This window comes from Nannochloropsis gaditana, assembly GCF_000240725.1.
Source record: "Nannochloropsis gaditana CCMP526 unplaced genomic scaffold scaffold217, whole genome shotgun sequence".
In the NCBI taxonomy this organism is placed as follows: Eukaryota; class Eustigmatophyceae; order Eustigmatales; family Monodopsidaceae; genus Microchloropsis; species Microchloropsis gaditana.
In genome coordinates this window covers 30,155-41,934 of record NW_005803736.1, presented here as the reverse complement: position 1 = coordinate 41,934, position 11,780 = coordinate 30,155, and the positions used below count along the sequence as shown (strand labels likewise).

The following is an 11,780-nucleotide window of genomic DNA, read 5'->3' as shown; positions in this document are numbered from 1 at the left end:
GCAGCCCTCCACGGCCTCCCTGCCCCCCCGCTCTGACCCATCCATGGCTGCTGACGGACCAGAAACAGCAAAAAGGCATGAAGGAGTGATGGAAAGGGAGGGAGGAACGGGGTGAGACGGGAGGACGTGCGGTGCGGGAAGAAAACACACGGAGGATAGGGGCCGGGCGAGTGAGGGGCGCGCTGGAAACCTCTGGCTTCTCGAAAGCAAAATGATCGCGGATTATAGCCATATTAGCTGCCTGACCCTTTTATGCTTTGAGCTTACCACTGCCTTCCCCTCCCTTGACGCCCGCTGAAGGCATCTGGGGGACTCCCCACGCGTGCGATCGGAGCGCGGCGATGCGGGCGAGTAAAGTGGAAGAGGTGGCAGCCAGTTCCCGCAAAGAGGATTCGTACCTGAGATTGCGGCAGCTCACATGAGTACGACATCCTGCGGTGACATTTGCACCCTTTTGTTCTCCTCTCCCTTGCCTTTCTCCCTCCCCCTCTCCCCCTTCGCTGAAGGCGTTAGGGAGATATCAACCTACCCGATCATCCTCTTTTCGAAGCCTTTTAAGAGGTCGTCGCACTGAGGCCTCAATATAGCACCAACCGAGATCTGTAGGCGGAAAAGCGGCGCATGTAAATCGGAAAAATGAGAGGCGTAAGCAATCCTCAACATTCAAACCGCATCTCATCTACCACCTCTCCTCCTCCCCACTACTCACCCGACAAGCCAAAGTTTCTATATCCGCAAGGATTAAGGCCTCGCTGTGCTTCTCATCCTGCTCCTCACCATCGTCGCTGCCCATCTGTAGGGGCATTGTGTTGGAAAGACCGGGGAAGGAATAAATTGTGGGCGATAAATATATTCAAGGAGGGGATCGATGTGGTGGCTCTGTGGGCCGCGACACCTCGTATGCTCTCCTATTTGAGCCTCAGGGTCATCTAGACAAGCACACTGCCGAGACGGGTGACGTCCCAAACGCTATGGATGAAAAAAGAACACAAGTGCCTCCCGAGTCGCCGCCAACGGGCGAGTGCTAGTCCTGTGTTTGTGTCGCGTCCGGTGAGCTGAGAGAAGTGGAAAATGGGGGAAATCAAGAGCATCCGCGCAGCCCAGATCAATTAACGGTGAGTAATAATACTAGTTCTCATGACAATATGAATTCGGGCTCTAAATTGTGGACACTGCAGCGATTTGTACACGAAAGCAGTCGGTTTCTACTTTTTCCGAGCCTATTGGTATTTTTTTTTCGATTTTTTTAAATGTTTTGTCTCGCGCATATAATTGGCGATATCATTTCTTTGTCTGCTGCAACCTATGACTTGAACGCTATGCTAGATCTTGGCTCTAATTTCTGTGATATTTTCACAATGAACGCATACGGAAAGTCGATCACAAAAAAGGAAAAGGGATCTGAGAAGGATCAAAGAATAAACGTGGAAGAGGAACCTTTTCGACTGGAAGCTGTGGCACGTATCAAGGCCAGAGCAGAGCATTTAGGAACTCATCTCGGATATTATTATCCTTCTAGGTCCCAATTGCGCGGGCAGGCTCGAAGATTGGACGTATCACACCATGTGGAGGGGACAGCGAGTGATCGGAGCTGCGATGCTTGAGCGCACAGTAATTGCGCATGCTGCCGCTTCAAGTATCCCACCGTGAGCCCGCGGTAAAAGCTTGGAAATAGAACAGTCGATCTCGGTCACGTTCAGAATTAATTCCTTTCTGAGCAACTAGGAAAAGAACATTCCTGAATTTCTTGATTTACTTTGAATATGCACAGATTCACTTTGTTATCAATCGACTACCTGAGGACCAAGTTCTCCAACTCCCTCATATTCTGATACGTGGCGGTCAGCATCAACACGATACCAAGCGTACTCATGGTAATCATTAGCGCCTTCTCTGCCTTTGGCATCCAAACGGCAAAGGTGGCAGCATAAATCAAGGGTGGGAGCACAAAGCCTTGCAGAGTGTCCGTGATTGCCCCTACAAAGGCAGTGATAAGGCCAAACTGATGGACAGAGGAAGCGACCATGAAGGTGAAGATGACGAGGACTGAACGCCATATATTTCGCTGCCATTTGCTTGAAATTATACTGTTCAGATAGCCACGCGTTGTGGGTCTTTTAAAGGGGTGCTTCTGTTCACAATACAAACGTCTGCAGAATGATGCCACCCTCCAGAGACGACCCGACTCTCCACTTCCTGTCAACGTGCGTACCTGTCGCCTCGGACCATCGCCTCTTCCACGTACTCCCGAGGCGGGGCCAGCATGATGACGTAGGTCAACGTCAGATTGATAGAAAACGCGGCGAAGATGATAGTTTTGAGGGGTCCGGGGCTGATGTTTTTGAGGACTTAAAGGGGGAAGAAAATTCAAGGGAGACGTCAACAAAAAGGTCTCGACTCCCTTCTCGAACTGGCAGAGAAGCCATGCCAACGTCTCGCATCGCTTGGGCTTCGATGTCCTTCTTGCGTCCAGTTGCCCGCTCTTCTTAGAAACACACATGGACGTGTCTGTCCTTCATCCTTTCTCCTGAAAGATTCAGCACCATGGCCACTCCAATACGCACCGTTATCGCACACGGGTCGCTCACATCCGGGTACCACTTGCCCTGCCTGGTCCCTCACCAAGGGGGACAGTCCCCCATAGAAGATGTAGCCAGCCGCTCTGAGGAAAAGGACGAGGATGTTCAAATCATTGGATATGAAAAGGAATAGCGTTAAGCGTCTCAACGGCTACCTTGGATGCGAGCAGAGTTGAGAAAAGGGAAACAGATGCAGGAGGCTTCCCCTCCTTCCTCTCACTACCCCTCCCATGATGATAAACGCCTTTAAACCTTAACTCCCTTACCCGATAGCCACGTCCAGGGCAGCTGTGAGGCTCATGGAGAGTCCTAGGGCTCGCTTGAAGTCTTCGGGACGTTTCGCCTCGGATTCGATTGGTAGAGCGCCTGAAAGCGCGGAAGGGAGGAAGGGGAGGGATGGAAGAGTTTGGGTTTCGGGGAGAGGGAGCAAGTCGACGAACACAGCCATGAGGTCGTGTGCGTGCTCGAACTCCCTTGGTCGCGGCGCTCTCCCACCCTTGAATTAGACTCCAGCATCTTGGCCGTTGGCCTGAGTCCCATCCTACGTCAGGCCCTCCCTGCCATGTCCTTTCGTTCGTGTTTGCTATACCCTGCATACTTACAGTAGTGGACAACGAAAAGAAAGGCGGTGGGCCCAAAAAAGAGGAGGAGGGTTTGGGGTCGTACAAGGTGGATACCGCGGGTGGAGAGGGAAAACGAGGGCGAGGAGGGAGCGGGAGACAGGGCCGTAGGGGTGGGAGGCTTAGGAGCGGAGGACAAGGAGGACGAGACGGGGGGAAAAGTGGAGGAGGAGGGAGCTACGAGGCGAGAAAAACCGTCGAGGAAGATGGCAATAATGCCTGGTATGGGGGACGGGGCTTGGTCAGGGGCGACGGGAAGGGAAGAGAGAGACACGGCACTTTTTCACATCCCCACCACCTGCCCTCCTCCCTGCATCCCATCAAAACATCCTGCTCCTGATCGGCCTCTATCCGACACTTTTGTAGCTCTCTCCTTCCCCCACTGCTCCCGAACCACAGTCCCGTGCTCCCCAGGCTCAGCGAGCGTCCTCTTGTCCGCCCCTCTCGGCTTACCCAGAACGAGCGAGGCATTTCCCAGCACATTCAAAAAGGAGAGGCGCCGGAAGCCGCGGACCCAGGAGAGGAGGACGAAGGGCGGCAGAAGGGCCAAGAGGATTCCCCTCTGAATAGGGGAGAGAGAGCAGGCCAGAGGTCAAGCAAAGCCAAGGCGAGGATGCTGGGAAATTTTTCGACCTCCCTTCTGCCGTGTCCTCCAGATTCTTCTGCATAGATGCCCGTTGCTCTCACGTCGCCCGCCCTCCCACGACACGAAGCATCATTTTGCCATAAGACCATCTACTATTCTAGACTCAACATGACATAGCTGCATATACGCGTCTCCAAGGCAGCCTCCCCTTCGTCCCTCGTCCCTTCCATACCCCCCATCTGTCCACGGCGGCAGCAGCCAAAGCCTCGCCCTTCTTGCTTCCTTTCCTCCCTCTGTCCGTCTTTTCCCCCTACCTCCCATCGTCCCACCCGTCCAGAACCCACCTCGCTCCATGCCGGAAAGAGCTGAAGCAGCATCCCGGCAACGAAAGTGATGTAGGCGGCACAGGCGCCCAGACAAGAAACACAGGTGGCCGTCTTGACGAGGAGGGAGGCCGGGGCCCCGAGGGCGAGGGCTGCCACCTGGGGGGGGTTCCGTGTTGGAGTCATGGAGTCACGCAGCGGCGAGGTTTTTTGTACGTTGTGGAGCACGAGGCATGACCCGGGTCTACCTCTGAGATCATCTGCTGTCCCAACACTTTCACGCCTTCTCTCGTGTCAAGCACGGCTCCTTTCAGACACTAGTCCCAACACTTTCACGCCTTCTCTCGTGTCAAGCACGGCTCCTTTCAGACACTAGTCGTCAACCGGCGCCCTCCCCTTCCAAGCCCCGCCTGACAGCGTCTGCCGACCCTCGGCTACTAATTCTCTTGCCCTTCTCCCACTCCGCATGCCTCTTTTCCCGCTCTCCTGCCCCTGTGTCTCCATCCTCTCCCATTCCTACCTCCGCATAGCTCAGCTGCAGGTCCGCAGGCCCCGCTCCTGCCTGGTCCTGCACGGACGATAGGACTGTTACAGCCGCCGACGCCGCTTCCGAGAGCCTGTAAATTACAATATATCTGGTATCATGCCTCCATTTTCTCTGGTTCCCACCTAAGCCCCAGAGCCCCCTTCCCCCGCCGCACATCTTGGCTTTCGGTTTTCCTTTCGTCGTGTTGCTCGAAGCCCTCTCCCCCTTCCCAAGCGCATGCAATGACCCCTCTGCGGCGATCGATCCATCACAACCCGGTGCACATTCCTCGCGCAAACAGGTCCCGCACTCACCCGTTTCCTCCTTTCTCGCCCGCCACGGCCTCCACTCCCGCATCTTTCCTCTTATCCTCCCTACCCATCCTTTCTCTTGCCTCCAGCGCGGGCGGACCCCCCGACAAGAAGCGCTTGGCCCTGCGTGAGAGGGACCAAAAGGCAAGGGAGGTGAGAGCCCTGGCATTCAAACAAATTTATCAGCGCGCCTACATCCCATCTGCTTCTGGCCGAGCGACCGAGACGCGACCGGGAAAACGCCTCAGGACAGCTCCAACTACGTAGTAGCATACAGTCTGAGCCTCAGGCTCGTCACAAACAACACAGGAATGCGCCAACGGCTCTGACGTGACCCCTCCCACGCCCATCATTTCACGCCCTTCCCTCCTGCGTCCCCCGCACACAGATGTGAGGCCCCGACGCCCTCCCTCCTCCCACGCGGGCCACAGTCGAGCAGCGAGGAGGCGAGCTGTCGCAAGCCTCCCGCCCAGGCAAACGTCCTCCCTGCCTAGCCCCCCTCCATCCAGCTTTCCTTGCACGGACCGAATCAGAAGGAGCAAGGTGGTGTACGAGAAGAAAGCCACCGCGAGCACCCCGAGCACTCCGGCCGCCAGCCCGGCCTCCTGGAAGGCCCTGTCAAAGGGAACGGGGAAGTTGCCGCCAAGGTGGGTCGGGGGACAGGGAGGGCAAAGACGTCAAGACGCTGGGGTGGAGGCGATGGGGCGCGCCGAAGGAGGGCGAAAGGGAGAAAGAAAAGACAATGGCTGGCAAGGAGGAGAAAGGAAGGATACGTGACCAAGACGGACAAGGAGTAGAGAGGAATGTGACAGCACTTGAAAGTCCAGATATCTCCTTAGACACCCCCCACGACTACCAAGGGATCGCGAACGAGGCCGGCCCGTTCAAGGCTGTCAAAAGATTGATATCCAGCGCCCGCCGCCTGTTGTGGGTTACACGATGAATGCGTGTAAGATAGGGAGGACGTTCAAGTCTTGAAAGTGCATGAGAGCTCCGCAAAGGAGACGGCAAGACAAACTTGTTCGGAACCCGTATTCTGCATCCCTCGCTGTTTCCCTCCCTTTTCCTCTAGACCGTGACCACGTTCCCGGGGCGCCTCTCAGCACTGAGCCCCACACACCCTTGCAATTTCCTCGGTCGCTTCCGCAGTCTCGTTGACTCCTTGTCAGCCGCCGCTGGAGAGCAGGAGGGCGTGGCGGGGCCTCCTAGGCTCGCATACTAAGACGAGGGTAAGGGAAAATATAAAGAGAAGAATAGTGTGTCTGAGAGGACGTGGTGATGGGATGTTTTCGAGTTTGGGTACACGAGAGATCATATCAGGCGCCAAGCGCCTTCTGTTTGCTCTCTTCCTGCTCGCCTTCCCTATCTTATCGGTCGTGATTGTCCCTTCATGCACGTACTCGTCGCTTTTACATTAAATAATGGACGTGCAAGACATCTCCGAAAATGATGACGTAACGCCTCGATCTCTTAGACCACGAAGTTTCCAACAGCCCTACGAGCCGTCCTACCTGACTTTCAGACGAGAGTGAACGCACCACCAATGCAGTTGGCAAAAGAAAAGACCGCTCACTCGGACTATCGGTGTCTCCATTCTTCAATTGTTCTTCTTCGTGTCTCGAAGTCTCCTCCATTGCTGCCCCCCGTGTTTTGGACGGCACGAATATGAAAACAAGCTCGAATCAGAGCGAGAAGAAGAGCCGCAAGTGAGTAGTGAGCCAACAAATCGAGCGGTATTTTTCCCTTCTGCTAGTTTTTTGCCTGTAAGAAAGTACATCGAGTCAGGTACGAAACATTTAAATCGTCATATTTGCATCTTGAAAAGTCGGGACTGCTTGGAACAAGGCATGAGCGAGCATTAAATGATGGCGTCACACTCAAGCATGTGCATCAACGACAACTTATTGTGCCGTCTCATCCATTCTTGAACTGCTTTTTCCAAACGACAGGTGTATTGAGGAGCGTGAATCCACTGTAGATTCTAGCGGAATGGAGTTCAAAGTTAAAGGACCAAAAAGCTTTAGAGTTTTTCCACTGTGGTCAACAGCTTTCCTAGTGGCACTCCTCCTACCCATGCCCTTCCACCTACAGGTTCGTTTTGAAGCACAGTATCGAGTTATACGAGGGCTAGCATGACGTGTGCTCATTTATATAATCCCTGTTGCTTACTGGCCCTCCAGGCTTTCACGTCCTCGCACCTTCTAGCGTCTTCATCCTCACATGCTGCGAGTTCCTCCCCCTCCCGCTGCCTCCGCCTGCCCATGTCAACGGGGATGGAGCCTCCTAAGGTGCTTTGCTACGGTGAGGCCCTTGTTGACCGTCTGGGACCCTTGGGTGGTGACCCGGCGACTGATCTGCCCGTGGTACGTTTTCGACAAAGACCTCCCTTGCCTTTCGTCCAGCCAAATTTTGGCTCGACGTATCAGCCCTGATACGAGCAATCCTATACTCCATCGTACCTTCATATCTCCGCGCACTCATCATCCTGTTATACTGAGGTCAGGATGATCGTCTCGGTGGCGCTCCCGCGAACGTAGCGTGTGGATTGGCCAGGCTGGGCACTTCGGTGGCTTTCCTGGGGCGTCTAGGCGAGGATGAGATTGGAAGGCAGTTCTTAGAAGTTTTTAAGGTGAACAACGATAACGGAAGGGAAGGAAGGGAGAACGGAAGGATTGATTGGGATTGTTTACGCCTTGGACTTGGAAGACAACCCAACTCAAGGAAAAAAGCGTGACGCCTCCCTCCCTCCCTCCCTCCCTCCCTCCCTCCCCTCCCTCCCCTTTTCTCCCTCCCTCCTTCCTTCCTTCCTTTTCCCCCTATCTTCCTCCAGAACCGGCATATTAACATCGACGCTCTTCAATGGGACCCCGTTCGCCCCTCTCGCGTCGTGCTGGTCGAGCGGGATTCGTCGGGAGACAGGGAGTTCGGAGGCTTTCTCGGCGATCGGTCCGGAGAGGGCTACGCGGACCAGGCCGTGGACCCCCTCGCCCTCCTTCAAGCTCTCCCTCGCTTCCTTCCCGCGGCACAATGGCTTCTGATTGGGACGTTACCTTTGGCGAGCGCCCTCTCGGCCGACGCCTTGCAGGTGGGGGAGAAAGGCTTCTAAGACCTACGTGATAAACGTGATGAAATCTCCTCAGACATCGATCGGTGGACAAAGCATTCCGCCAATGCCTCAAATCCCAATGGTTTCCTCTCTCCGTACTTAATTTAATGTCTTTGTGCCGTCCTTGTCCTCTTCCCCCCAGGCGGCAGTTAGCTGGGCGGAGGGGGCAGGTGTTAAGATAGCCCTGGACATCAATTGGCGCCCGACGTTTTGGGAGGGACACAGCCATCCCTCCGAAGGGCCTTCGCCTGCGGTAAGCTGATAGGGACGGAGAAGGTAGAAGGCGCTGACTGCCGTAGGTTCGAGCACGCGCCGCGTCAAAAGGCACGGCGCCTCTCCTGGGCGATTCCCTGCTTGTAGACCGACAGAGTAGCTTCTTCCAGGACTTAGCCTCTGCCAGTCTCGCACCTTAGTCTTAAATGTTCATTTCACTTTCTTCTCCATTTTTTCTCTCAGGCCCTTGCTGCTATTCGTCCCCTCCTCTCGAAAGCCTCCCTGGTCAAGTTCGCCAAGGAGGAAGCAGAGTGGCTCTTCGACGCCGAGACACGCCCTCACGTCATCAGTGAGGCCCTGCCGCAAAAGCCGGCGGTGTTAGTGACAGATGGCGGGGGACAGTTGGCGTGGAAGGTGGGGAGACACACTGGCGAGATGGATGCCTTCGACGTTCAGGCCATCGATACAACGGGAGCCGGAGACGCGTTTGTAGCTGGGTTGTTGCACCAACTCGTCAACAAGCCGAGCTTGCTCGAGGAAGGGAAGGAAGGGGGAATAGAGGAGGTGGTTCGATTTGCCTGTGCATGCGGTGCCATGGTGTGTCAAGGGCCGGGGGCGATCTATCCGCAAGCAACCCTGACTGAAGTACACTCCTTCATGGCGGGGAAGGGAAAAAAGGGCATTTCACTGTAGGAGTCCTCGACATTGTTTGATTTGCTCCATGGATCACGACAGCAGGATGAAATAAATAAATGGAATAAATAAGAATAGAGAAATATGAGGATTTTGTGACAGCCCTCAATCGTCCTGTTCTGCTCATGTTTCGGACGTGGAGCATCCACCTTCATGATCAAGTCTCATACGTTTTCAAGCCCATCTTCAACCCCTGTGAAGCCAAAAACAATATGATCTTGTCGGCATTCATTGACTCGTTGGGAGCAAGCTACTTTTCAGGAGCCCAAAGCCAGGATATGGGCCGAGCCGCGTCCCCCTTCTTCATAGCCAAGACTTAATCCAAGCCGGCGACCATTCCACTTGATAAACCCCTTTTATCCTCGGAAGGATGCACATACTCACCACATGCTGGATACAACCACGAACATCACAGCACGTTAGAAAGGAATGCCGGAGGCGTCTCCTGCACTGTCTTCGACGCTCCCTACGACCTCCGTCTCTTCTTCCTCCGTTACAAATTGCGAAGACCCGCTTGTTGGGGTCCAAGCAACCTTCTTCACACAGGCTCCTAACACGAACCAGCCTGTTGAATCCCATACCTTCGCCTGTCTAACGCCACTTTCGCAAGTGTCATCAATCGTACGTGCATCGAAAGTAGAAGCTTGCTGCCAACCTCCCCGTTATGTATCGTAGCCGTAATTGCAGAAACGGCCACCAAAGTTCTTCTGCCAATCCCTATGCCTGTGTGTACCAGTGTATATCCTTGTAGAGCTTTTCCATTTTTGGGGTGACAGCCCATCAGCCCGGCAGTTGCGCTGACACCTCCATTTCCTTTTTGCCTTAACCCATCCCCTTTAATACCGGAGAACTGACCGCCGCATGCTCGCTCTCCCTTCACACTTCCATGGCAACTATTCTAATGGTCATGCATTGATGAACCACTGGTTATCATGCATTCCCCCACCGTGCAGAGCACTCCTCCGCCCTCTGAGGAGGGAAAGGTGCCGCCTTACGAGCCTGGCTCGTCATCCTTTTCCGGGCGACACGACAATGGCCTCCTCCCTCCTTTGCGGGAAGGGGGGGTATGGGGGCAGGTGATACGTGCGGTAGCAGGGGCCAAAGAAGACAGTGACACGTTTTTGACGGGCAAAATAGGTGGGCGGGAAAGGGAGGAGAGGATGGAGGTGGAAGAATTTGAAGAGCCGGAGGAGGGAGAGGAAGGGCGGGTTGAAGGAATGGAAGGCGAGGGCGTGAGGGCCTTAAGAAATGTGGAGGACGTGGCCAAAAGGAGGGTCGAGGCGTCGTCTCGCACAGATGCTAAAGAAGCGGAGGGGGAGGCGGTCTGGGCGGTGACCGCCCACAAGCAGGTGGGAGGGGAGGCAGGGGAGGGAGGGGAGGCAGGGGACCAAGCGACGATTTGCGGGCAAAAGAAACCCAAAGTATAAAGCACCGAGTTTCTAAACCCAGATCTGAAGCAAAAGATCTGATCGGTGTGGCGCCCTAGTGTTTACCTTGTTGATTTGAAATTTCCTCTCTACTTACACGCCCCGCCGCATCCTCCCTCCATCGTCAAACCCCGTCCATCACTGCTATCCCCCGACCCCCCCACCCCTCTGTCCTCGTCTCCCCTCTTCTAGGCCCCTTCCTCCTCATTTTCGTACCACCGACCGCCCTCCGTCCACGCCCACAATCTGCCCCGTTATCCAGGACGACTCCGAGTTGTCCAAGAGAAAAGCCGCCGCTGCCGCTGCGTCGTCTCCGCGACCGAGCCGGGGGATGGGGTGGGCCTTGGCGATCGCCTCCTTCATGGGCTGCGACCGGGTCAGGACCTGGGCGAGCGGCGTATCTGTTAAGGATGGGGCCACAGCGTTGACGCGGACGGAGGGAGCGAGCTCGGCGGCGAGGGCGCGTGTCAAGCCCTCGACGCCGCCTTTGCAGGCACTAATGATGGCGTGGTTGGGAAACCCTTGCTGCACGGCCACGGAGGAGAAGAGGACGACGCTACCGGCCTCCCCGCTTTTCTTATACTGGGCGCTTAGGCCTGGCAGCGCGGCGCGGATGGCGGTGGCGGCGCCTAAAGTGTTGAGCATGAAGGCCTGAAGGAAGTCGTCGGATGTGGTGGCCTTAAGGGGCTTCAGGTTGATGCTCCCCACGCAGTAGGCAAGGCCGTTGAGCGGGCCCATCCCTTTGATGGCTTTCTCGAGGGCTGCCGTGTCCGTCACGTCCACGTCGGTGAAGCCCACAGTTCCTTCCACTCCCGTGTGCGTTCCTGTGTCTCCAGGCGCGTGTAACGAGGACGCCAGATGATTTAGCTGATCCTGGTGGCGCGAGATCAAATGCACCTGAGAGGTGGAGGAATAGGGGGCGGAACGAGGGACGGGTAAGCCTTCGTCGCAACATTTAGATTGCAATTACCAAGGAGGTCTTCAGATGTGGTGTACGTTTATCACATTAATAACTCTTGGTCGACACAGATTGCTTCATCGTCGTGTTGTCGATAGGATGTCGGTCGTTTCTGTTTGACTGCTCTGCGAAACGAGACTTGACTTCCTCAGGCTTGGCTCTGAACGCTCAACACCATTCCCGAGCTCTCCTTCACACAAGGCGTCTACGACCTTTAAAAGCTGATAATACACAAATTTTCATCATCACATATATCGCTGGGCTACATTTCATTAATCGACCTCTTTTTCGCATTGTAGATGCCCCCATTTCACCTCGGCTCACCTTGTGATATTTCATCACCAGTCGATTTGCTAGCATGCGTCCGATTCCCCCCGTTCCCCCAATAACCAGATATTTGCCCGCCGTCATGATTTATCGCAACTCCTTTCTTCTGTT

General features: G+C 55.1%; 4 protein-coding genes across 4 annotated transcripts; 1 reads left to right on the top strand and 3 right to left on the bottom strand.

Annotated features, from left to right (window-relative positions):
• Window positions 1-250: 250 nt before the first annotated feature.
• Window positions 251-805, bottom strand: NGA_0115201 (uncharacterized protein; the record flags this gene model as incomplete). The annotated part of the gene is made up of 3 exons (XM_005855349.1): window positions 251-398; window positions 530-600; window positions 710-805. 3 exons carry the CDS (start codon window positions 803-805, stop codon window positions 251-253), a joined length of 315 nt encoding a protein of 104 aa, XP_005855411.1.
• Window positions 806-1,705: 900 nt separating this feature from the next.
• Window positions 1,706-6,710, bottom strand: NGA_0115300 (amino acid transport protein). Its single transcript, XM_005855350.1, has 12 exons — window positions 6,457-6,710; window positions 6,066-6,163; window positions 5,471-5,560; window positions 4,949-5,068; window positions 4,629-4,725; window positions 4,130-4,267; window positions 3,653-3,761; window positions 3,182-3,418; window positions 2,846-3,065; window positions 2,565-2,662; window positions 2,213-2,348; window positions 1,706-2,087 (listed from the first exon to the last, which is right to left on the bottom strand). The coding sequence occupies exons 1-12, from the start codon at window positions 6,577-6,579 to the stop codon at window positions 1,793-1,795; spliced, it is 1,761 nt and encodes a 586-aa protein (XP_005855412.1). The 5' UTR covers window positions 6,580-6,710; the 3' UTR covers window positions 1,706-1,792.
• Window positions 6,711-6,885: 175 nt separating this feature from the next.
• SCRK (fructokinase) lies at window positions 6,886-8,904 on the top strand (the record flags this gene model as incomplete). Its single annotated transcript, XM_005855356.1, is given in 5 exon segments — window positions 6,886-7,036; window positions 7,126-7,308; window positions 7,776-8,030; window positions 8,508-8,861; window positions 8,872-8,904. 5 exon segments carry the CDS (start codon window positions 6,935-6,937, stop codon window positions 8,902-8,904), a joined length of 927 nt encoding a protein of 308 aa, XP_005855418.1. The 5' UTR covers window positions 6,886-6,934.
• A 1,645-nt stretch (window positions 8,905-10,549) lies between these two features.
• NGA_0114901 (short chain dehydrogenase) lies at window positions 10,550-11,780 on the bottom strand. The gene is made up of 2 exons (XM_005855346.1): window positions 11,667-11,780; window positions 10,550-11,281 (listed from the first exon to the last, which is right to left on the bottom strand). Exons 1-2 carry the CDS (start codon window positions 11,751-11,753, stop codon window positions 10,589-10,591), a joined length of 780 nt encoding a protein of 259 aa, XP_005855408.1. The 5' UTR covers window positions 11,754-11,780; the 3' UTR covers window positions 10,550-10,588.